Source organism: Kogia breviceps, chromosome 15 (assembly GCF_026419965.1).
Source record: "Kogia breviceps isolate mKogBre1 chromosome 15, mKogBre1 haplotype 1, whole genome shotgun sequence".
NCBI classification, from domain to species: domain Eukaryota; kingdom Metazoa; phylum Chordata; class Mammalia; order Artiodactyla; family Physeteridae; genus Kogia; species Kogia breviceps.
In genome coordinates this window covers 33,413,964-33,440,370 of record NC_081324.1, presented here as the reverse complement: position 1 = coordinate 33,440,370, position 26,407 = coordinate 33,413,964, and the positions used below count along the sequence as shown (strand labels likewise).

Genomic DNA, 26,407 nt, shown 5'->3' with positions numbered 1-26,407 from the left:
ACTTGGAAATCCCATTTTCTCCTAGTCTGCCTTTTCAGAAATATATATGGGTCATTTATAAGAGGAGAAAGGAGTTAGTACAATGGTTATTGCAGTAGCATGCAATTGTCTGGAAGTGCAAGCCACTTATCATCAGTTAAAGGTCCCTGGATTGGCTTCATAAATTCTGTGTCTCGGTTTCTGCATCTTATAGATGGAGATATTATCTACCTCAGAGCCATCTGAGAGTTGAGTGAAATACTGCATGTAAAGTACTTTGCACAGTGTTTAGCACAAAGTAGTCATTCAGTAACATTGGCTTTTGTGTTTTAGGGAACTATTCTGATATATATATATATATATCTACTAAGTTTTCTAGTACTTCTTGCTATTGAGAATCAACTGAATGTTTTAATATGAAGTAATGAAAAAGTCCTCTGTCTTTGGAAATTATAGGCCAGTTGAAGTAGTTCTTTGCAGAAGTACAGGGAACTCCTATAGGAAAGGGGACATTTTAGAAGATCTAGTTTAGTTTATTTTACAAGCAATTGACATAGTTCCTGTTCTTGTGTAGGCAGAGAAGGTGAGGGAGAATAGTAATATAAGCTTACCTTGCTATATCCATTTCATAAAGTGAAGGAGATTGTTAATAATTATGTCACAATTTAAATCTTATAATTCTAGCTTTGAAATGCAAATACTAAAGCACACCTTTGAGTTAAAAGAACAATTTTTGTCTTTTTAAATTTTCAGGATCTAACAGAATTATATTTTCTATTCACTTTTTAATTTTTTTCTGCAGAAATATTTACAACCAACAAAGATAGGGTGATATATAGAGCATATAGCAAAAAGTAAAGTTCCACATTCAAGAGAATAGTATTCAGAACTCCTTACAGGTTATGAATCATTTCTTTGGCATATAAATAGTTCATAGTAATAATATCTATATCTGTTTGTTCTTGTCTTTTCGAAATGTGTGTTTTTCTTTATTCAAAAGCTAATAGACTGTGACCTTATAGGTTCAGGATAAATTTCGTCTAGACCTGTCTGATGAAGAGGCAGTGCACTACATGCAGAGTCTGATTGATGAAAGTGTCCATGCTCTGTTTGCCGCGGTGGTAGAGCAGATTCACAAGTTCGCCCAGGTAAGTTCTCTGAGGGCAGTGTGTTTATCTCAGCTTCTCCGTGTACTACCCTAGAATCCTCACAGAACCATACCTTTCCCTGCCAATGACATCTTTTCTGGTTTTTTTGTCAAGCCTTCTTGACATCTCACCAACCTTCCAATGTGAACGTGTTTGATGCACTAGTAACATGCACTAAAACATCCCACTGAAATGTTCTTAGTAACTAAATTGTGGAGTGTCAGCATAGGTGTATCTGTCCTTTGTAGTCAGTGGTGACTATAAACCCTTCTTGAGAATAATCTTGGGTCTAGCAGAGGCCTTGACAAGTGAGACTTGGACACTCGTTGGGTTTTGGTAAACTGAAGTGCTAGGAAAGGAGGTTAGAAGCTGAGAAAAGTGATGCGTAGCACATACAGATCTATCTGTAGACTTTTGGTTAGCAGACTCTTTCTTATAAATGTTTGAGGGAAGGCTTTTTAATGATAAACCTCAGATATAAAAACTGTTTTAGTTTTGAACTTCATAATGAGGTTGATGCTGGAAGTGATCAGCAAACAGAAAAATTAGGCCGCTTTCCTCTCCCACATCCTCTCACGCCTCTCCTTGTAAACTCCTTCCTGACTTTACACATTCAGTTAATAATAATTTTACAAATAACCCAAGCTCAAAGCTTGTCTGTTTTAACTTCTCCCTCACTCAGTATACAGAATGTCACCAAGCCTTGCGAGTTTCTTTAAGCACTTTTTTAATCATCGTTTTCTCTAATTTTCCCATTATAGACATTTTAACCCAATTGTTTTTCTTTTTTCACTTTATGATACCTTGGGTAACTAAAATCCTTCATAACTGTTCTCTCTATTTTAGTATTTTCTTTTCTCTCAGCATTCTTATCTTTATTCTACTAAATATTTCAATTAGATATATCTTCACAAAATACTGTTTTACACTGGGTTTTGTTTTGTTTAATTTAAACATGAAAAGTGTTTCCCTCGTGCCTAAAAGTGACATCCAATCTCTAGGAACTCAAGACCTTCCAGACTGTTGTGTTCTAAACTTCTTTCTAAGCTATTTACCTAATACTGTCTTTTTCTGAATATTTTTATTCTCTTCCATTTCTCTGGCTACTTTGCTATTCTATTTCTTTAGCCCAGAATATCCGTCTTCTTAATAATGAATCATCTGTAAACTCCTGCTTGCTAAAATCCAATCTGTCCTTCCAAGATCTATTCTTAATGCCACTCTGATTCATCTTCCTCTGAATATTAATAGTACTTTGTACTTTTATTGAGTTTCACTTATATTTTGTTTACTATTATAGATATTTGGATACTTACCTTATAACTCCTAAAATGCAAACTTCTTAAAGGATGGGATGTGTATCAGTGACCCAGAAACAGAGTGCCTTTAAACACTTAAGAAATATCTAATGAGCATAAGGGAATTTTTTTCCTGTAAATGTTAGCTGATACTCTTTCTCTTTCTGAACAAAACATGTTTCTTCTCTCTGAACACCAGTCTGAATCATATTTTATTATAAGTGCCAACTCAAGGTTTGCTTCACATGTCATTAATCATAATCACTTCTCGAGAGAGTAAACTGTGACTCAGATGGTAAGTAAGTGACATGTCAGAGCCATCGAGCTAGCTAATGGCAGATCTGGATCAGCGTATAGCACAGCAGAATATTTTAGAGCTGTAAGGGAAAAGGGCCCAGAGATGTATAATGACTTAGCCAACTTCATGTGTCTAACAAGGGACAGAATCAAGGCTTGAACCCAGATCTTTTGACCCCCCATATCCAACCAGTGATAATCTAGATATACTTTGTAGCTTACCAAACTCGAGTCTTATCAGAATCCCATATTCATTTTTATTTTCTACTGAGGTATAGTTGATTTACAATGTTATATAAGTTTCAGGTGTACAACCTAGTGATTAACAAGACTCCCATATTCTTTATCCCAAGAAGTTAACCTGAAAATACTCATGCTTTTAGGTTTCTTTAAATAAGTCATCTGTGCTCATACTATTGTACAACTAAAACAATATCAACATAAGAGTAGCATCAGAATATTAAATTTAATTGGAACTTGCTTAGGCATTGAAGGGTACCAGAGATACTAAATGAGGTCTTAATTTCACATAAGTCTTTTCAAATTATAAAATTATAGATGTGTACTTGTTTCTTAACTAATGTCTGAGGAAGTTTATATTCCCTTTGAAATTCACATTCCTAAATATACATTTTCTAAATATTGATACTAATAAATCACATGCACACTCAAATTTTGATGATCAACATCTGTATTTTGTCACTCATAGCATTTATTATAAGGATGCATTTTGCTAATTGAGTTATGCTAATTTTAGTGCATTCCTGTTAATCACTGTGGATTATAGAACCCAGTTTTTAAAAAATGGAGGTAGACAGATACATGTTAACAAAAGTTCTTTCTACATTAAAGGAGTATTCTTAAAAATGACTAAAAACTTGCCAGATACAACTATTATGTTGAAATGCTGAAAAGGCTTATTTTATTCCATCACGCCATTTGCTAGGAAGGGTAGAGATTAAACATTGCAATATTTGTTGCCTAGCAACACCCACCTATTAGTGGTGGAAATTTTCCACTGAAAAACACTTTTATTTGGGTCATTGTCTTTGAAATTGCATCATCAGAACTCTTCTTCCCAGCAGAAAGATGGAGGTCACTTAGTTTAGATCACTTCCTGCTCTAGAACTATGCCTTTCAATTTCTCTCACATTGCAGCCCATTTCTTTCCAGTTTCTGCTTTTTCCTGTCTCTCTTCACTGATTGATGGTAGACGTCTGGAGAAAGGGGATGTGATTTTCATTAATCTTAATACATATTAAATCTAATTAAATGAATCTTTATAGATAAGGGTTAGAAATATATTTTTTTGCACACTAAATGTTAAAAAGTAAGAACAGATTGCATTCAGAAATTTTACCTGAGTCCCAGCTCAGGATACTAAGAACAAAGATCACTGCCATCCATCTGGCAAGGACCCTTCCTTAGCCCCTGGATGTTCAAGGAGGAAGAGCACAGGTCCGAGTGGAGGGTCACATGAATGTGCAGTTGCATCTGTGCACCTTTAACTTAAGAGAAGCCAGCTATACACACACACTCTTACACTTGAGGGGGTTAAAAAAAACAACAGTGAAAGAAGAAAACAGTGTGTTCCTTATGCCTGACATTTCCCATGTGTCTAGTAAATGTGTCAGGGACTCCCTGCGAAGTGTTTCAGATCCCACGTTCCTCCCATAACATAACTTCTTACAATGCTGAATGTCATTCCAATATTGAGGGTTCTCATTTTTTTTGTACAACATGGCCTCTCAGTACAAGCCATCTGCCCCATCTGCTGTTCAAACAAAGAAATAGGTTTTTTGCATCAGTGCTGAGGGGAAAGCTTCCTATTTTGGACTCTCTGAGAAATGACTGTAGTATGTTGCCTTCTGGAGGGCTTTTCTTGAGTAATTTTGTTTATTTATATTCCATTTTACCTTTATGTACTGATCTTAGTTCTTAAACCCAGTGTAGGATGTTTCCACTGTAACTGTTCTACTCTCATATACTTTAAGAAGGCATGGATGCAAAAGATGCCCTAAGGAGAAGAGACTAGAGCATCATTTCTGATTTTACATTTATGGACCTTATTTTACCATTAGGAATAAAGAACAGCAATGTAAAATATTTCATTGATCAAAACATAAAGTATTGAATTCTGTGACCAAATAGAAATTCTTCTGTTCTAAAACAAAGTGTTTTTTAATTTAGTAAATATTTTTCTAAAGAGTCAGATGATTCCCAGATACGTGGCTTAAATAAATAACACCAGTATATCATACAAAACTATTTTGTATCATTTTGTGTCCCAGATCTAGACCTAATATATTTGAGTTATCCTGTAAGGAATAAGAAGAAAAACAACAAAGAAACCACAATAGTAGCAATAATAACAGCCTATTGAACACTTAAATGTGCCAGGAATTTTGTAAACTTTTTTCTCTTCAATACCTCCTTTAATCCTCACACCTGTGGAGTAAGTGTATCACTGGGCTTGTTTACAGATGAGAAAGCTGAGGCTTAGATAGGTTAAATAACTTGCCCAAGGTCTCAAGGTTAATAGGTGAAAAAGTCCAGATTCAAACTCAAACCCTGGATTGTAGAAATAGTAGTTTCTAAATAAAATTTTTCTCAGTTTACATCTATGTCTTAATTTATTAGGTATGAATAGATTATGTGGTGAGTGGTGAGTTTTAAAAATAGACTTGTGAATTTAAAAAATGATCTTTTAATTTTCTCTCTTTAATCTTTCATCTGAGCATCAAAAGAAAAAAAAAATAGCCATGCAGACAGCCAATAGTGTATGACATAAAAAGGAGTTTATTGGGAACAGTTAATCCCTGATAAATATGATAAATATGGGATATCACTTATCTTGTACATTGGCCAAAACCCAGTCTTGAATTTTATCGACTCACATGTGCTCTCTTGTTGCACTGCAGTCAGTACTGCTGCATAACTACGTTAAAACCTGTGATGTTATAAACTATAATATAGGCACTTGCTACATTACAAATGTTTTAAGGTTTTAAGATTAGTTATCGTAATACCAGAACTCAGCAGAATGCTCCATAACTTTCAGCTAAAATTCCCTACAGTTTATTTTTCATCAGTACAAATTTAATTTCCTTATCTTTTCTAAGGAAAGTTTTCAGACACTTGAATGCACTCCATGGTAAGATTTGCGTGTTTGGTTCATTATCAGCTTTAGTAAGTTTACTTGTAATACTGACTATTGTTTTCCCTCCCCTCTGTTAAATCGAACTTTTATGTAAATTCTTCACATGTGAAGGGAGTGGAATATTTTGGGACTCGCTCTACTACATAGTGTTACTAATTTTTTCCCCCATAAGTACAGACACTTTGAAATATTTATGAAATCTGTTAGAGACCATCTGTTTAGTAGCAGCATTTTTCTCGTATACAAACATACATATACACAGGTGTGGATACATAGGTGTGGTTTTTCATTGTTTCCAGGGTATTTAGACTTCCTAGCATGTCAGTGAGGAACTTTCTCGCAGTTTGCCTTTAATCTGCATTTTCAACTTTCGTTATCTTCTACCAGCCTTCTAAAAGAACCTTCTTTGTATCCCTGATGAGCTACCCCATGACACTTCCTATACCCAATATCCCTACTTCCCCAAGTAGTACACCTTTTTCTTTGCCTGGAATGAGTTCCCCACCCATTTGTTTAACTTTCAGGTGTGTGCAGGGGAGGGATTGGGGGTAGAGGTAAATAACTGTTTCTTTATATAAGCATTTTGTCTTAAAGTAACTTAGGGTCTCCCACAGAAGCTGACCTCTTCCTGGTATGTAGTAGGCACCAAATAAATGTATGTGATTTTATATAAGTGCCAAGGACCATTTGAGAAGTTTATTTTCTCTGATACTACCTTTAAGAAAATACTTAAATAGCTTCTTAGATTATAAATTACATTCCTTATATTAGCATTAAAAATAAATTTTACCATATTCTTTCTAGAATTGCCACTTTAAATTATATAGATTAAAATCAGTCAGCATCTTTCACATTTATACACATATACACGCATGTGCACATACATATACAAACCCATTTGTCAGCACGGTTCTTTTTCCTTCCCGTTTTCTTTCAGAGTAATAATGAGGTGAAGTTCATAGAAACAAAGTTTTGTGACACATAGAAAGCATTCTTAATTCCTCCAAGATAAGCCAGCATATATTTTACTGAATCAGAGGACACATGAGGAGTGAATGACTCACCCAAACAAAATGCCCAGAGTTGTTCTTACTGAGAGAGTGGGTGGTTGTACATGTTAAAGACAACAACCTGTAACTGTTGCACATTACTTTGAGATAATTGTGAGGGTGCCTAGCACAAAATAGGTGCTAAAAATGTTGATATATTTTATTTAAACTTGATATTTTAATATTGAACACTATTAATGTATTGGCCCCAAAACAACTCTTGACTGGGCCTTTCTTATTCTTTCAGGACTGCTTCCTTTGATTTTATTTTTTTCCATACCATTTCTGTACTCTGTATTGTGTATTGGCTGCACTCTGTGGAATAAATTATACGTTTTCACAGTCTCTAAAAATGTCATACCAAGAACTAAGCTCACTACTCAAAATATTAATCATCTGTCACTGCAGAATTCAGTGGAATTTTTGCCTTCCTAGTGCTAGATTTGTCTGCCATGTAATAAAGATATCATCTTGAGCTTACAGTTAGCAAACATTCCCTCCCCCAAATATTTGCTCATATAAACTGATTTTTAAACTAAGTCTTAGGAATCCTGTACATTGTAAATTGAAATCCTCTTCATGGCATGTAGTAAAGTAATAATTTCACCTTTTTGTGTGTGTGCGTGCGTGTGTGTGTGTGTTACGCGGGCCTCTCACTGTTGTGGCCTCTCCCGTTGTGGAGCACAGGCTCCGGACGTGCAGGCCCAGCGGCCATGGCTCACAGGCCCAGCCGCTCCGCCGGCACGTGGGATGCTCCAGACCAGGGCACGAACCTGCGCCCCCTGCATCGGCAGGCGGACTTTCAACCACTGCGCCACCAGGGAAGCCCTCAACCTTTTTTTTTTAATGGAAGACTTTTTTAAAAAAAATTAAGGACTGGAATTACCTGAGGGTGTTTGGGGTTTTTTTTTTCTATTAAAGAATTATATGTCTCTTCCTAAGCAGTTTTTAGAACTATAAACTTGTTTCTCTTTCTTTGTGAACAGTGAAGCTAATTATTTTCTGTTTCTTTGTTTTTAATTTTTGTAGTACTGGAGAAAATGAAATTGGTTTGACCCATCAAGATGCTTGTCTCTGTAAGAAAACTACTTTAGAAACAACATGTGTATAATGAAGACTTCAGGCTAAGGAGCAAGGAAGAGAATATTTAGTCTTCAAAATACCATATATCCTAAACGTTACAGGCATCCTAAATGCCTGAATTCTGTTTCCTTGGTTGTCATTGCTTAAATATGGTCCCAAAGGGTTTGTTCTGATATATTGTATATATTTATTTTCAAGTGTACACATTGTTAATAAGCTAAGAAGAATTTTGTTTCAGGACCACGTACATATTATGAGAGCTCTGAAGGAATTTCATGTTGAAATAGTAAAACATTTTAGTCTTCAAGTTTGAAAGTCCATTTTTTTCTTCATCCCTTCACATCAGATGAGCAGTTATATGAATCTGGATTGTCTTAGTTTTGGTTGTTTGTCTCTCCCTCCCTTGTTCCCTTTCTCTCTTCTTCCTTCTCCTCTCCCCCTACATTTTTTATTTTTTAATTTTTTGACCTAACCTATAACACTTAAAAGTTTTACACGTTATGGCCTATTCATTTATACGTTGAGAATTGTAGAAATTTCAAATAAGATAGTCATTTTTTCTTACAAATATTGTTTTTTGTTTTTTTATTTTTTTGTGGTTCACATTTCTCTTAGGTTTTAAGTACATAAAGCAGGTTATAAAAATGTAGCTATCTGAATAATTGGCCAAAAGGTAATATGGCAGCAGCTTTTCATATTGAGCCTAAAATATTTTTACATGTAAGCATAAATAGTCTTCCTGCAATACATTTTTTTGTAATGAAAACTTAGTTTTCAAGAGCTTTTAAAAATAGCTCCCCTACACCTGTTAATGTAATATATCCTTCCTGATTAAAGCAAAATAATTTTCGGTCTTTTAAGACTAGAAGTCCTACTAATCCATCTAGCTTTTTTGCCTCATGGAACTTTAGGGAAAAGGAACAAACACAAAAGAAAAGAGCAACACAGTAATAATCTCCGCAAATTAATGTGTTGCAAAGTCATGTGATTTTGTTTTGGAAGATAAATAATGTATCATTCTTTTGGTGCTGAATAAATATTTAATATGAAATGACAGAAAAGATTAAGCAGGTTAACTTTAGGCAGAGTTTCAGAGAATGTCATTAATTATAATGTTTGTCACCAAATTCATATCTGTGAGTTTGCCTTGTTGAGGTGGGGTTCCCAGCTGGAAAACAAGCATACAATTAAGAGATATCTTAGAAGCATATGGAATGTGACTTGTGTAAAACATACATGCAGATTAGAAAAATGGTAAAGGTGAAAAGGCCTTTGCAAATTATCGTAAGAGAATAATCACTAACCTAATTGGCAAGCTTCATCCTCTCTCTTGCTTTTTCTTTGCCTCACATATTTCCATCATTTTTTGTTGCCTAGAAGTTTGTAACCCATCTGCATTTTTATTCTTTTAGTCCTATTTCTGTTGGTACCAAAAAGTTCTCAAAATGCCACTGCTGAAAGTGACCACTCCAACTTTCTGAACTCTTTTAATTCTTTATTTGTAGTGTTTTAATTGACACTTAGTGGGTAGTTTTGGTATACAGAGGTTGGCAAACATTTTCTCTAAAGGGCCAAGATAGTAAGTATCTGCAGCTTTGGAAAGCATATGATCTTGGTCACAACAACTGAACTCTGCTTTATGAGTAAAACAGTCATAGACATCATGTAAACAAATGGCATGGCCAGATTTGACCCTCAGGCCATAATCTGCCGACCCCTGTTTGAATTAACTATAGGGCAAACTGTATCATCTTAATTATCTTTATAAAACCCATAACATTTTGCATAGATAGTAACATGTATATTTATATTACACGGTCTATATTTTTTGGACTAGTATGAAATCATATAATGACAAACACAACTAGTAAGGAGGGTTGATCATGAGTAATCTTGTAGTCCATGCAAACTTCATAGGGATTATGAGGGAGATAGAGCTTTCTAGGAAGAAAGACAAGTATTGACTGAAGATGGATAGCGGCTTTGGTTTTGCAGAAAGTATTTTGGCTCTGGGTGGTGAGCCTACATCAGAAAGAAAAATGATTCATCAGTTTCAATTTCTATTGCTCACAGCAACCTCTCTGCTCCTACTATTTTCCCCAAATGCCATTGTTCTTATAATGTAGTCTGTATTTTCCTTTACTATCATTGCCATTCAGATTCTTTGGCAAGTTTTACAGTGTTTCAGGCACAACGCTTGCTTTGAGTTTGAAGAAAGTGTTTGTGAGGACACAGTGCTTTAATTAAAAATTATGAGTGTACTATAGTATTCAGAGTGAGATTTCTGAGTTAGGGAAAGAAATGTGGATAGCAGCCACTGTGAGTGGGGCTATCAGAAAAAAGTAGTGTGGTTCACATCCCTAAATAAGGGATTGATACAACCTGATTTTTGTTATTCTCCATATACTAGAGTTGTATGTTCCCCAGCTCATTTGTTTTATAGAGTTTTCAGGTGGGTATATATTATAGTCAACATTATAAGGGCTTACTATTACATATCAGGATTATGCTAATTGCTTCATATGCATTATATCACTATTCTGTATAGCAGTCCTGATGGAGAATTGTCTCCCCGTTTTCCAGAACTTTAAGGCAAGTGAATCATCTGCCCAATGTAAGGCTGCAAAGTGAGAGCAGAGTTAAGGGTTTTGAGTTGAGTTACTCAGATTCCAGTGATCACAGTCTTGACCATCAAAATCTCCTGGCCTTCATTTCTCACTGAGGGGTAATGGTACTGACCTCTAGTATGCACATGTGTAGGTTTGTGGTTCATTAGACTTGAATCCCCCCAAACAAATCCTGTTCCTTATTTTTTTTGTCATGAACAGGATTACCAAAGGTATAGACAGTAGTCAACAAATTAAACAAATTTCTAAGAAACTGAGTCGTGTCATGCCACATGTTCATACTTGCCTTGAAATAGGAAATAAGTCATTCAGTAAAAACATACAGGCAAAATAATTCTTAAACATGCAACTGTTAACCTACAATCACGATGTACTTTATATTTTTGCACATAGATCTAACATTGCAATTAAAAAAAAAGATTGAGACTTAGGAGGATGGGGGGGTTGGAGAGAGGCAGGTAAATTTCAAAAACAACATGAATTTTCTATAATTAATACAGAAAATACACTGGTTTTCCCAAATGAATAACTTGATATGTTAACACTTCACCATAAAGAATGCATGACACCTGGATGGGATCCTGGCACAGGAAAAGGACATTAGCTAAAAACTAAAGAAATTTAAATAAAGTGTGGACTAGTTTAAAAAAATCAAAACAAAACATAGAATTAGTGGCCTCAAAGTATAAGGGAAGGGACTTCCCTGGTGGTCCAGTGGTTAAGAATCTGCCTTCCAATGCAGGGAACGCAGGTTTGATCCCTGCTCAGAGAACTAAGATCCCACATGCTGTGGGGCAACTAAGCCCTCACACCACAACTAGAAAGACGCCTGCAACGAACAGCCCACGCACCTCAACAAAGACCCAGCACAGCCACACACATGCAAAAAAAGTATAAGGCAGTTACTTTGTAGAAAACCCCACAGTTTGAGTTTGTCTAATTTTCCTTAAGATTTGTTCATTTTTGGTGGGCCAAAAATGCCATGTACTTCTCAGGGCCTCTTTTCAGAAAGCGCATGATGTGAATTTGTCCCATTCCTGTTGGTAGTTACTTTTATTACTTGGTTAAGATGTGTTTTCCAGCTTTCTTCACTCTGAAGTTAATTAATTTGTATTTGATACTTACAAATTAGCAATTTATAAGTGTTTTATGGGGAGATACTTTGAAACTATGCAAATGTCTTGTTCTTTACCACACTTGTACCCACCAGTTTTAGCATAGAATGCTGATTCTTGCCTGAATCAAGTATTACTGTGGTGAAAGCCAAATGATGATTTTTTTTTTTTTTAATTCAATTGTTCTTTCTACACTTGTTAGTTAGTGATCTACTGTTAGGTAGAGCTCTCCTTTCTCCAATATTTATTCATTTATTTATATTAGGATGGACTCTTTTATTTTATTGTACAATGCATTCCTATCATCACTTATTTTGTTGGTAAATTGCCCCAGGACTGACCTGACTTCAATCTGGTGCGTATGTCCCTGACATGACTCGGTGTTTTTGAGCCCTTTCTTCCTTTTTGGCACAAGGTGATCCAGGCTCATCTTATGCTTTATGTGCCCCAGCCCTGGAGTAAGCCATTTCTCTGAAGAGTCCTAGTTCTTTTCTGGTTCGATTTTACCAGATGGCTCCCCAAATAAGGTGTCTAACTTTTCTAAAATGGAAGTTATTATAGCATCCCAGTATTGCCATTCTAAAACTCTGGAGTCTAAAGGGGTGGGGTGGGGGGATATGTAGATATAAATAAGCTCAGTAGTAGAGTAATCCATATCTGAATGAACCATAGAATTTAGCTATTTCTTCAATTCTCAGCTTTAGATCATCACCACCACTATCTTCCTTGAGACCCTCAGGGCCAGTCGTATGTTTTTTATCTCTTTTGTTAGCACAAAGAAAACGAGACCTCCATAGGTCAATGAGAATGGTCTCTCATTCCCATACAGCTTTGTACAACCCCCATCTCTCAAACCTCTGCAGTTCCTTGGGCCATCATCAACAGAATCTATCGGTGTCAAGTTTACCTTCCATGCTGTAAAACTAGATACTACACACATTTTTTTTTTTCCCTGTTCTCTCTTTTTAGAAGAAAAAGGCAGGTAAAACCAAGCAAGTTAGTTTAAGGAATTCAGTAAAGTCAACTAAAAAAAAATCTCAAAAAGTATATCCATCCTAATGTACACACAGATTTCCAGCCATCAAAGAAAACCAATGATGTGTAGTTAACTTTAATATTGAATGGTTAGTACAATGGCTAGCTCAATAAGTGTTTGAAAAATAAGTAAAAGAATGGTTAATTCCCAATTAACAAGAACATTAATTAGAATTTCCTTCACCAACTTTAGTTTCAATAGGCTAGGTTCTTGATCAAACATTTTATTGTCAATCTAATAAAAAGAGATCTGAGACATTGGAAAAAAAAAAAAAAGGTTTAACATAAACTTAGTATACGAAACTGCAGTTCCACTCCTAGGTATCTACCCAAGGTAAATTAAAACATATCCACGTAAAGACTTGTATACAATTGTTCCTAGCACGATTCATAGTAACTCCAAAGAGAAACAACTGAAATGTCCAACTGATGAATGGCTAAACAAAATGTGATACATTCATACAATGGGGTACTATTCAGCACTAAAAAAGAACTAATTGTACTGCAACAATATGCTAAGTGAAAGAAGCCAGACACAAAAGACCACATATTGTAAGCTTTCATTTACCAGTGAAGGTAAATCTTCAGCAGAAAGCACATCAGAGGCTGGGTATGGAAATGGGAATTGATTGGAAAGGGACACTGAGGGGACTTTTATGCCATGATGGGAATGTTCCAAAACTGGAACATTTACTACATGTACTAAGTTTACAACTACATTTACTAAAAAACATAGAATTATGTTTTATGACATATAAGTCGTACCTCAGTGATGCTGATTTTAAGATAAGCAATCCTAAGCAACTCATGGTCTAAAGCCAGGAAACACTGGCTTTCTACCTCATGGGAGCCAGGCAGACGTGGCGCGCGGCAGTCCCAAGAGACACTTTAACGGCGACTTCTTCCCAAACCACCCCTTCCAGGCCGTATCCGCCTGGACATCACCAGGATCTCCAGCTTCACCTGCACTGTAGTTTCTGCCCTGCAGACACCACCTCCACAAGCACTGCTCTCCCAAGTCGTGGGAAAGCGACACGATACACATTTCCAGGGTTTCTGGCATGGCAGATGATAAAGACCTATCAGCCCAGGCCGCTGCAGGGGAAGGAGAGGAGCCCAGGAAGCGATGGGGGAGCCGAGCGGGGTTTGGGGCTACACAAACTGACAGATGCCCAGTTCCTTAAAAGTCCACCCGGCTCAGTGCAGGATACCAAGTCCAGTTATGAAAAGAAGGCCAAATTGGTATTCTAGGACAATTGTAGCTCTTCTTTTTGGACCAGGTGAGAAATTTGTATGGCAATCCAAAACATATGCTAGGAATACCCAGGGTGCTGGTCCACTTGACAGTGTTACTGCTGTAAGCAGCTACCATCAGCTGCCAGGTAGAGGTTTTGTCTTGTCTTTCCTTTGGGAGAAAAAGCACATACACATGCTGCCACAGAACCAGCAGAAGCAGAATTAGCGTTCAAATAGATGCACCTAACCAAAATTTCCTCAAGAGCATCTCTCTGAATCCAAAGGCTATTTAGAACTTGTTCTCAAATGCAAATCAAAACCACAATGAGATACCACCTCACACCTGTCAAAATTGCTATCATCAAAAAGTCTACAAATGATAAATGCTGGAGAAGGTGTGGAGAAAATGGAACCCTCTTACACTGTTTGTGAGAATGTAAATTGGTGCAGCCACTATGGAGAACAGTATGGCGGTTCCTTAAAAAACTAAAAATAAAGCTACCATGTGACCCAGCAATCCCACTCCTGGGCCTATATCTGTAAAAGATGAAAACTCTAATTTGAAAAGATACATGCACTCCAATGTTCATAGCAGCGCTATTTATAATAGCCAAGACATGGAAGCAATCAGTCAACAAATGAGTGGATAAAGAAGCTGTGGTACACATATACAATGGAACATTACTTAACCATCAAATAGAATGAAGTGTTGCCATTTGCAGCAACATGAATGGACCTAGAAATTATCATACTAAGTGAAGTAAGTCAGACATAGAAAGACAAATACTATATGATATCACATATGTGGAATCTAAAAAATAATACAAATGGATCTATTTATAAAACAGAAACACACTCACAGACATAGAAACAAACTTATGGTTACCAAAGGAAAATGGGGGTGAGGGACAAATTAGGAATCTGGGATTAACAGATACACACTACTATATATAAAATAGATAAACAACAAGGCTTTACTGTATAACAGAGGAAAATACTCAAAATCTTGTAAGAAACTATAACATAAAATCTGAAAGAAAATTATATATATATATACATAACTGAATCACTTTGCTGTATACCTAAAACTAATGCCATGTTGTAAATCAATTATACTTCAATTTTTAAAATATAGATAAACTTGTTCTCAAACGTTATTATGTTTCCCTGTGAGAGCACTAATATCCCAGTCCACCTCAATTAAATGACTCACTTCTGCCTACCCACCCACAGTACTGGTAGTTATACCAGAGTCTCAATAGTGAGCCCCTCACACATCAGTGCCATCCCATTTAGTCTGTCACTGAACGAGAATCCCAAAATATGCAATTAGAGAATCATGGCCAGGTAGCCTCATGTCTTCCTACCTTCCTGGCTGTTTTCTGTCTCCTTTGTGGACTCTTTCTCCTCTGATCAGTCTCTAAATGTTGAACTAACACAGTGCTTGTGGCTGGGACCATTTGTTCTTTCTATCTTCTCTCTCATGGGTGATCTCATCCAGTCCTGTGGAGTTAAGTGCCAATTACATGCTGATACCCAGGGCCAGCTTCATGGGCATAGCACTACCTGTGCAGTTGCACACGACTCCACATTCACAAGTCCCTGAGCTTAGTTTAATGGTCTGCTGATGCTGTGATAAAAGCCTTAGTAATTTTATCTTGGTGTTTTGTTAGTAAGTCTGATGGGGTAGTGCAGCGTGTGCAGGGAGCAGAAGAGACACCTGTGATATGTGGTCTACCACCATTCCTTGCCATCCATTAGCATCTACAGTGCCCCAGGAGCACAGAATTCTGGTAGGCCCACCATACACAGGGTTCGATGAGACTCAAAGAGAGAACAAGATGATTGCGGTATATCTACGACTGAAAGTGGGATCACTGACTGCTTCAAGAAGCCACACTTAACCATTTGAACCAAAACTTACTTTGAACACAGAAAAAAGACAATGGTGTTCTAAGAACACAAACAGCCAAGAAACTCTACACACAACCTGAAATGTCAGGGAGCTTGTGTGTGTGTGTGTGTATGTATGTGTGCTGTGGGGACCAGATGATAGTATGAAGGTTAAGGCCCATCCAGTGCACAGCAGGGCCCAGTATGAGACTTCCCCCTGCAACTATATATAATATATATATATATTTTTTTTTTAATTGACACATAACATTGTGTAAATGTAAGGTGTACAATGTGTTGGTTTGGTACATTTATATATTGCAATATGATTACTGTAGTAGCATTAGCTAACACTTTTTTCATGTTACATATTTATCATTTTTTTATGTGCTGAGAACAGTTAAAATTTAGTCTCTTAGCAACTTTGAAATTCATAATACAGTATTGTTGACTATAATCACTATGTTGTGTATTAGTTCTCCAGAACTTATTTATCTACTGGTTATAAGTTTGTACCCTTAAAACAATTTCTCCCCAATTCCCCCACCCCCTTATAACTTCTATTCTACCCTCTGTTTTTACAAGTTCAGTGTTTTTAGATTCTACATATAAGTGATATCATACAGTATTTGTCCTTCTCTGTCTGACTTATCTCACTTAGCATAATGCCTTCAGAGTCCATCCATGTTGTCATAAATAGTAGGCATTCCTTCTTTGTCATGGTTGAAAAATATTCCATTGTATATATATGCCACATCTTCTTTGTCCATTCATCCAGTGACAGATGCTTAGGTTGTTTATCTTGGCTATTGTGAATAATGCTTCAGTGAACATGGGTATGCAGATAACCCTTCGAGATACTGATTTTAACTCATTCAGATATATATCTGGGAGTGGGATTGCTACATCGTATGGTAGTACAATTTTTGGTTTTTTGAGAAACTGTCATACTATTTCCCATAATGGCTGCACCAATTTGCATTCCCACCAATAGATTTCTCCACATCCTTACCAGAAACTGTTATTTCTTTCTGATAAAAACCATCCTAACAGATGTGAGGCGATATCTCACTGTCGTTTTGATTCATCTGCAACTCTTTTAATTTCACATAATCCTGGGTTTAGTCATTTTCTTCTAGGACCAACAGCTGCACCCCAAAGAGCTCACTGTTTCAACAATCCACCTTGTACTGATCCTAGGTCACCAGCCTAGACTTCTGACTCCCTCAAGGATATTTTACTTTGAGGTCCTGGTTATCCTCCTTTAAGGTGGCAGCTGTTCCCATAATATTCCTTTATCTCTGAATCTCAGAAAGGAAAAACAAATGGCAACATGGTGCCATTTTTTTAACTCAGAGTCGTTTGAGATCCTCATGCAAATTGTTCCATCTACTCTCACAAAATTTGAATGCAGAGATAGGGCTGGAGAAGATGTCAACTCCCTAAATCAAGCTAAAAGTCCCCTCCCATGCATTCCTGGTGTACATCAGTGTAGCACAGTGGTTATGAACATAGGTGCCAGAGCCAGGGTGCCTGCATTTCAATTCCAGGTTTACTCATATCTTGCCTGGGTTTCACTGAGGAAATTGCTTATCTTCTCTGTAACCAGATTTCCTCTCTTTAAAAAAATGGGATAATGATAGAATTTACCTCATAAATTTGTTGTGAGGTTTAAATAATTGTTCCATGCAAAGGGCATGTAACAGTGCCCGGCCTATACTAAGCATTATGAAACTGTCCTCTATTATTAATCTTTAATGGGTAAAAATGAGACATTTATTCAAGTACTGATTTAATGAGCACTTATTGTGTGCTTAGCACTGGGGATACAGTGGTAAAAAGAACAGACATTGTTCCTAGCTACATGGATCTTACAACTTAATGAGAGAGATAGAAAATAACCAAGCATATAAGCAATTAAATTAATACTTATAAAGTATAATAAATGTGTTTAAAAGAACAACTGTGTGCAGTGAAAGAAGATATGAGAGAGACCTAATTTAGATATATAGTCACCAAAGAAAAGTTCTCCTAGGAGATGATACTTCAGCCAAGAACAGATGGGTCAAAGGAACTATCCATGGAATAGTAGGGAGTTGAGGTGGCAGGAGGAGCATTTTAGTCAGAGGAGACAGCGTGTCTCAAACCAGGAAGAAGGTTGTCTTGTGTGAGAACCTAGAAGAAATCTGGTATGTCTAGAACCTGTGATCAAGGGGAGGCAGCAAAAGACAAGGCGGGAAAGGTAGGTGGATTCAAATCATGCAAGGGTTTATATGTCATGGGAAAGATTTGAGATTTCATTTAAGTGTAAAGGACATCAGTGAAAACTTTTAAGAGGGGGACCAAAATAATCTGCTTTAAGTTATTAAATTATCACTGTTTCTTGTGAAGAAAACGGATCTTTTGAGAAAAATCAGGGACACCAGTTAGTAATCTAGGAGACAATTATAATGGCTGGGTTAAGGCTTTAAAAGTGAATATGGGGACAATGAATAAGTTTGAAGTATGGTCTGCAGGAAAGATGGGTGGGACTTGCTGAAGGATTGACTGTGGAGTGAAGAAGAGGGAGGAGTGAAGACTGACTCTTAGTTTCCTACATGAGCAATGGGGTTAATTGAGGGGACACATATAATAATTAAGTGTAGTTGGCAGAAGAAATGGGATGGGGTGAGTTATGTGGGTGACTTTTCTGCTTCATTTGGACAGTTTGAAATAGCTGTGAGACAATTCATTGGGACTGCCAATTAAAGGCATAGCTTCAATATGAGTCACAGCTTCAGAAAATGATTTGGGTAATATAATTTGGGAATTGTCTGTTTATGAGATGGTATTTAAAGGACAAAAATTGATGAAGTGCAAGTGATCAAAACTGCCCAGAACATTCTTGAAAAATAACAAATTTAGAGGACACGAACTTCCTGATTTCAAAACTTACTACAAAGCTACAGTAATCAAGGTTATGTGGTATTGACATAAAGATAGACATAGAGATCAATGGAATATAATTGAGAACTCAGGAATAAATAATTAATTTATATTCAATTGATTTTTGAAAAGAGTGCCAAGAAAATTCAACAGGGTAAGGGGAGAGGATAGTCTTTTCAACAAATGATGATGTGACAATTGGATAGCCATGTGCAAAAGGATGAAGTTGTAACTGTAACTCACACTATACACAAAAGTTAATTCAAGATAGATAATCGACCTCAATGTAAGAGCTAAACCTTGTGACACTGCATTAAGCAGTGACTTTTTAGATATGACTCCAAACCCACACACAACAAAAGAAAAAAATAGGTAAACTGAACTTTATCAATATTAAAAACTTTTGTGCTTGAAAGTGCACCATTAAGAAAGTGAAAAGACAATCCACTGAAAGGGAGAAAATATTTGCAAATCATATATTTGATGATGGTCTTGTATCTAGAATATATAAAGAACACTTAAAATTTAACAATAAAAAGACAAATCAATTGAAAAATGGGCATTTTTAGTTATTCTTAGTTATTGAGGAGATTACCATTTCATACCTACTAGGATAGCTATAATAAAAAAGACAATAACAATTGTTAATGAGGATGTAGGAAGATTGGAACCCTTATACTCTGCTGATGTGATTGTAAAATGTTTCAGCCTGCTTTAGAAAATGGTTTGCAGCTTCTCAAGATGTTAAACAAAGAGTTTACCATATGACCTAGCAATTCTACTCCTGGATATATCCAAGAGAAATGAAAGCATATGTCCACACAAAAACTTGTACACAAATGTTCATAGCAGCATTATTTATGATAGCCAAAAAGTAGAAACAGCTCAAAAACCCACAGACTGATGACTAAATAAACAACTGTGATATACAAAACAATGGAAGTTATTCATCAATAAAAAGGAATGAAATTCTGATACATGTTACAATGGATGAACCTTGAGAGCATGCTAAGTAAGAGAAGCCAGCCACAAAAACACCACCTATGATAGGTTCCATTTATTTGAAATATTCAAATCTATAGAGACAAAATGGATTAGTGGTTGGCAAAGGGTGGGGGGAGGAGAGAATGGGGGGTGAGTTCTTAGTGGGTATGTAATTTCTTTTGGGGATGATGAAAATATACCAAAATTAGGTAGTGGCTGTGGTTGTACAACTCTGTATTATGGTAAGTGAATTACATTTCAATAAAACTATTATTTAAAAAATCGATGCCATCACCTATGGAGAAAAATGTTAAAAAAGTGTAGAGGGTGGGTACATAAGACTGATGTATGAGAAACTACTATATATGGAGGTCAGGTAGGGCAGAGGAGCAGGAGAAGGAAACTGAGATGGAGTGGCTAGGGAAGTAGGAAAAATACATGAGTGTGTGACAACACAAGCCAATCAAAGAGGGTCTCATAAACAAAGCAGTGGTCAGTATGAATGGGGGAGGAAAGGTATATGAAGTTTGAATGGAGAGATTATTTAGTGAAATGATTGCCACAATAAGGTTAGTTAATATATCCATCATCTCACACAATTACAGTTGTGTGTATGTGTCTGTGTGTGTGTGTTGAGAACTTTTAACATCTATTCTCTTAGCAACTTTTGAATACACAATACAGTAGTGTTAACTATAGTCATCATTCTCAGAATTTTTCTTCTTATAAGTGGAAGTTTGCATCCTTTGATCACTTTCACCCATTCCCCTACCTGTGGCAACCACCAATTTACTCTCTATTTCCATGAGTTCATTTTTTGTAGATTCCACATATAAGTGAGATCATACAGAATTTGGCTTTCTGTGACTTATTTCACTTAATATGATGCCCTTAAAGTCCATCCATGTTGTTGCAAAGGGCAGTCTTCCCTTCTTTTTATGGCAGAATAATACTCCATCCATCCATGAACACAGTTTGTTTCTATTTCTTGGCTATTGTAAATGCTGCAATGGACATGGGAGTGAATATATCTCTATGAGATAGTGATTTCATTTGCTTTGGACACATACCCAGAATTGGAATTGCTGGATCGTATGATTGTTCTATTTTTAATTTTTAAAGGAAACTCCATAATTTTTCCATAGTGGGTGTACCAGTTTACAGTCCTACCAACAGGGTTTAAATGTTCCCTTTTTTCCACATCCTCACTGACACTTATCTCTTGTCTCTTTGATAATAGCCATTCTAACAGGTATGATGTGATATCTCATTGTGGTTTTGATTTACATTTCCCTGATGATTAATGATGTTGAGTATTGTTTTTCATGTACCTGTTGGCCGTTTGAATGTCTTATGTGGAAAAATGTCTATTTAGGTTCTTTGCTCATTTTTAAGTCAGATTTTTTTGTTGTTGTTATCGAATTGTATGAGTTTTTAAAAAATATGTTTTGGATATTAATCCCTTATTAGATATTACAAATATTTCATCCCATTCCATAGGTTTCCATTTCATTTTCTTGATCATTTCTTTTGCTATGCAGAAGCTTTTTAGTTTGATGTGGTCCCACTTATTTATTTTTGCTTTTGTTGCTTGCACTTTTGGTCATATCAAAACATAATTGCCAAGACAAATTTCAAGGAGCTTTCTCCCTATATTTTCCTTTAGGAGTTTTATGGTTTCAGGTCATATGTTTATGTTTATAATCCATGTCAAGTTAATTTCTGTGAGTGGTGTAAAATAGGGGTTCAATTTTATCCTTTTGTATGTGAATATCCAGTTTTCCCAACACCATTTATTGAAGAGACTCTTTTTTACCCATAGAGTATTCCTGGATCCCTTGTCAAATATTAGTTGACCATATAGGCATGAGTTTATTTCTGCGCTCTAAATTCTGTTCCATCATTCTGCATCTGTTTTTATGCTAGTGCCATACTGTTTTGATTATTATAGCTTTGTAATACATTTTGAAATCAGGACGTGTGATGTCTCCAGCTTTGTTCTTTCTCAAGATTACTTTAGCTATTTGGGGTCTTATGTGGTTCCACACAAATTATAGCAGTTTTGTTTTCTGTAATGATGCCATTGGAACTTTGATAGGGATTACATTGAATCTGTGGATGGCTTTGGGTAGCATGGATATTTTAACAATATTAACTCTTTGATCTATGAGCAAGGGATATCTTTCCATTTATTTGTGTCTTCAATTTCTTTCATCAATGTCTTGTAGTTTTCAGAGTAGAAATCTTTCACCTACTTGGTTAAATTTATTCCTAGGCATTTTATTATTTTTGATGTTATTGTAAATGAGATTGTTTTCTTTATTTCTTTTTCAGATATTTTGTTGTTAGTGTATAGAAAGACAACTAATCTGTATGTTGATTTTGTATCCTGCAACTTTACTGAATTTGTTTATCAGTTCTAAGAGTTTTTTTTGGGGGGGGTTGATTTCGTTTTTGTGGAGACTTTAGGATTTTCTATATAAGATCAAGTCATCTGCAAATAGAGATAGTCTTACTTTTTCCTTTCTGTTTTGGATGCCTTTAATTTCGTTTTCTTGCCTTATTGCTCTGGCTAGGACAATTATTCCAGTAAATAATTATCAGTATTGATCACCCATTTCAAGATTGTCATCATGAATAAGGTGAAGACAGTTGTGCAATCTCTCCTTTTCTAACAAACTTCAACTGAAAGCACAGAAAAGTCAGATTGTTGGGGTTGTCCAGAGCTTGAGTTTGGTCTCACGAATGCCAAGAAGGTAGGGAAGAATAAGAGAATTCAGGATTTTTAAAGGGACTGCTTGAATTGATGAGGCATATCATCTATGCTCCTCAAAGAGGAACGTGAAGCTAGGATAGTGGGTAGATTGTGAAAGTGGTGGAGTCAATGCCTTGGAAGTCTCCAAGAGATTTAAAAAGTTGTAGTGGCAATAGTTGAGCAGGTGAGCTAAAAGGTAGGTGGTAATAGTCATGGAGTAGTATATTTCATGACAATATTTTAGAGACAATGGAATTTTAGGTGTTGACACTGCCTATGTAGGATGGAGCAGTGTGAGTGTGTAGCTAAGAAAGAGTTGAGGGAAAAAAGATTAAAAAAATATTCAATTGAGAGGCCTGGGAATTGGATAGACTATCTATGTGCATATGGAAGACAGTGAGAATTGTGGCCCCCTTAAGCTACTAATGGTGGAGGTGGACTACTCTCTCAAAATCTACTTAATGGTGACACCTAATGTGGCCTGAACAAAGAGCAACTCACAGCATCTTTATCTAAAGAAAATTGGTGTCACCATTTGCACATCGGAAATATTTTCTGGTGGTCATATCTAAGTGTGTACCAAGGACGTTCATGCAGTCTCATTTAAAATTTAGAAAATCTTGAAGATTTTCTTTGTGGAATAGTTTTAACAATCCCTGTCTGAAAAATGACACTTTATTACTCTGTGGTCCTCTCTAGTTCCATAGTTTTCCAATTCATTCATTCATTCATTTGACAAATTTTTAGTCCTTGCATACACTGTGTCAGGAATGTGCTAGCACTGAAAGTTCAGGTGAAGAAGATATGCATAGTTGTGGCCCTCAGAGCTCCTGGTGTGATAAACTGTACAGTGGTATCCATTGTGTGATCAAGTATTTTGTATCATTTGCATAATTCTCTTGTGTTGGTTAAATTTGTGGTTTGTGCATCAATAGATGCTTTATGACTCATCATTAGGAATTGAAGGTAAGTAGAATTTTTTTGTAGTGTTGACATCACCATACCCGGCCATATTCATTATATGTATTATTTTTTCATTGTTTGCTTTGATTTGTTTGCCTTCTAGACTTTGACATTTTACTGGAAGACAGTGAATTAAGAATGTCTTGGAATGACACACATGATGGTCTTGTCCTAGAGTGTGTGTCACTGACGTCTGCAAAATTGAAAGATTTCCTAAATCAGCTGTCAGGAACTTGTTTCTAGAGCTACTTTCCCTGATTTCAAATCAGGGTCATTGAGCACATTTCCAAACACTCCTCAGGGTTGTACAATTTGCTGAGAAAGTGGAAACACAGGTTCTTTCAGCTTGGCATATGGGGCAGTCTGAAGCTGCCTTTGATGATCAAAAATCCCTTCTTTTCAGCCATTTAAAATGTTACTTCAGCCTGCCCACAGTTCAAATGTTCAGCCAGGGAAGCCAGCTCTTTTCAGTATTTCAGTCAATCAAATATCAGCTCTTTTCAAGGTCCCAGTCAATCCAATTTCTTGGCACATACTATAGCATCAAGCTTAGCAATGAAAGGCAATTTGTTCTTCATTCAACTTCTTTAGGGATTTCATTTTGCAAGCCCACTCCTGACTGCTCTAATAAAAAGGCAAGAGTTGTAAATGTGTTTACACATATATTACCCTTGTCCCTGTATCCTAGTATTCCTTTGGACTTCAAAAAAATTTATGAATTTGTATTATGCTTTGTAAGGGAGATTTTGATAAAGAAAACAACTCTCTTGCCTTCCCCATTCTCACCGTTTTCCTAAAGTTAACTCCCGCAGATTTCCCACTTCTACATATTTCTGCTTAGTTGAGAATACTTAATGGTGATTAAAAATGAATGTGACATTGAAATTTATCATGCTATTAAAGTATTTCCACAGATCTTTATATAGAATTTATCTTCACCTTATCAGTGGGTTTTTAAATTTTTCAAATCACTAGCAACTTGGATCTTGAGAATAAAGTACACACTAGGATAAATAAGTTTGCTCATATTGCTTATAGCTATGAATCTTCAACTTCTTTACAGATGAATTGAACTTTTCACCATTTTCCATAGAATGCTGGGTAGAATGTTCATTGTCAGAGAAAATATTTTTAAAGTATTATTCTCTTATGGCAAGTGATTTGAAAAAGCAAACAAATGAATCTTTATGACCCATAATTGCAATGCCTGAAATCATAAAATGATTAGAAATCATGGAGTCCAAACTCTTTATTTTCTGAAGAAACTGAGGCCCAGTAAGGTGAATTGAGTCTCTGAGTCATAGGAGAATTTGTGCGGGACTGAGACCAGGTGATGGTTTCCCAGTTCCCAAACTAGCTCCTCCCCACGTGGTGAAGAAAGCCCTTCTCTATGCTAATTGGTTCACTGATGATGGATGAGATATCATTTTCTCATCTATAAAATAAAGAGGTTGAGTTAAAACTCTAAGATTCTAGCCTGGCTAGAGAACAGTTGATCGTAGTCTCTGAATTTAATAAGAAATAAAGTAAGTGGCCAGAGGAGAATGTGTGAAATGGGGCTGCTTGACACGATCTCAAATTTTAGTCATGTTTTTTCTCTTCCAAATAATAATACATATTTTTTTACATTTATGTACCATTCTGTGCAGATTTAGGGGACTTTTCAGTTACAGTGCACAGCACCCCCAGCAACAGAGATGGCTATGTGACTCACACCTGCCCTAATCATAGTACCAAACTTGTAACATACATACGGGATTTTATGTGCACTCACTGGGAGAGACAGTTAAGAACTTTCCTCCAGGATGATGTAAACTTGGAGCTATCTGTGGATCTGTAGTCTCAACCCTCCATGCCCAACCCCAGCCCCAAATCTCTTGACATGAAGGAAATCTAACTGGTGGAGGAGAAATAAAGGGCAAATGAGTGAAAGGGAAGGAGGAAAGGAGGGAAAGAGGGAGAGAGATAGAAAATATGAGAAAAAAGAGAAAGAGAGATAATCATTTGAACCCCTGGATTTATCTATGCCTGAAGTGTCTTCCTGGTCCTCCCAATTACATGAAGCAATAAATTACTCCTTTTTTGCTTAAGCTAATTTGAATTGGTTTTCTGTCACTTTTATCTGAAAGACTCCTGACAAATGCAATTGCCTATGCCCAATATAAGGGAATTTAAACTGAGTCAGGAAAAATGCTTTAAAAAAAATATCCCAAGAATAGTGAGTAATATTGGTTGTGATCCTTAGTTATTTTTATTTACTCATTCATTTACTGAGCACTTTCCAGATGCAAAGTACCCTAATTTGGGGGAGTTAAACTGAGAACAGAAAAAAAAAAAAAAAAAAGTGAAGCAGCAGAGCAAGTCAGAATGTGATGTGACCAACATCCCAACTTCAAGACACACAGTCTATGGAAGGTGGGAAACAGTATCAACTGGGAAATCTGGGGAAGGCCTCCAAGGGAAGATGAAGACCCATTGGGACACACCCAAGTGATTGGGCTGAAAGCAGTTTGGTTGAAATGAAGATTGGTGAAAACAAAATAAAACTCTTTTGGCTAGGATTTTCTAGTATTGGTAACTGTGGTGCACCATGGGATAGTTTGATAACTTTTGAAGTGACCTTAACCATTTTTTTTTTACTCAGAATTTATGTAGTTTTCTTCTATATGGCTTTAAAACTTGTTATTACTAAATGCTATTCTTAATGGAGAAAACTTGGTACAATATAGTTGTGTAACAACTGATGGATTTTTAAATAAATTAAAATAGGTCATAAAACATACTGGATTGCATAAACCCATTTTTGAAGAAATTAATACATGTATATACTGAAGGGTCTAAAAGGAGATGCACACCAGTG

At 36.2% G+C, this 26,407-nt stretch overlaps 1 protein-coding gene across 1 annotated transcript in view; it reads left to right on the top strand.

The window, feature by feature from the left end:
- Nucleotides 1–8,582, top strand: part of PIK3C3 (phosphatidylinositol 3-kinase catalytic subunit type 3) — a 158,040-nt gene extending 149,458 nt beyond the window's left edge. The window contains exons 24-25 of the mRNA XM_059039638.2: nucleotides 1,002–1,127; nucleotides 7,961–8,582. Coding sequence (XP_058895621.2) covers nucleotides 1,002–1,127; nucleotides 7,961–7,975 — 141 coding nt within the window. The 3' untranslated portion in view covers nucleotides 7,976–8,582. The remainder of the gene's footprint in view (nucleotides 1–1,001; nucleotides 1,128–7,960) is intronic.
- The last annotated feature ends 17,825 nt before the right edge of the window (nucleotides 8,583–26,407 follow it).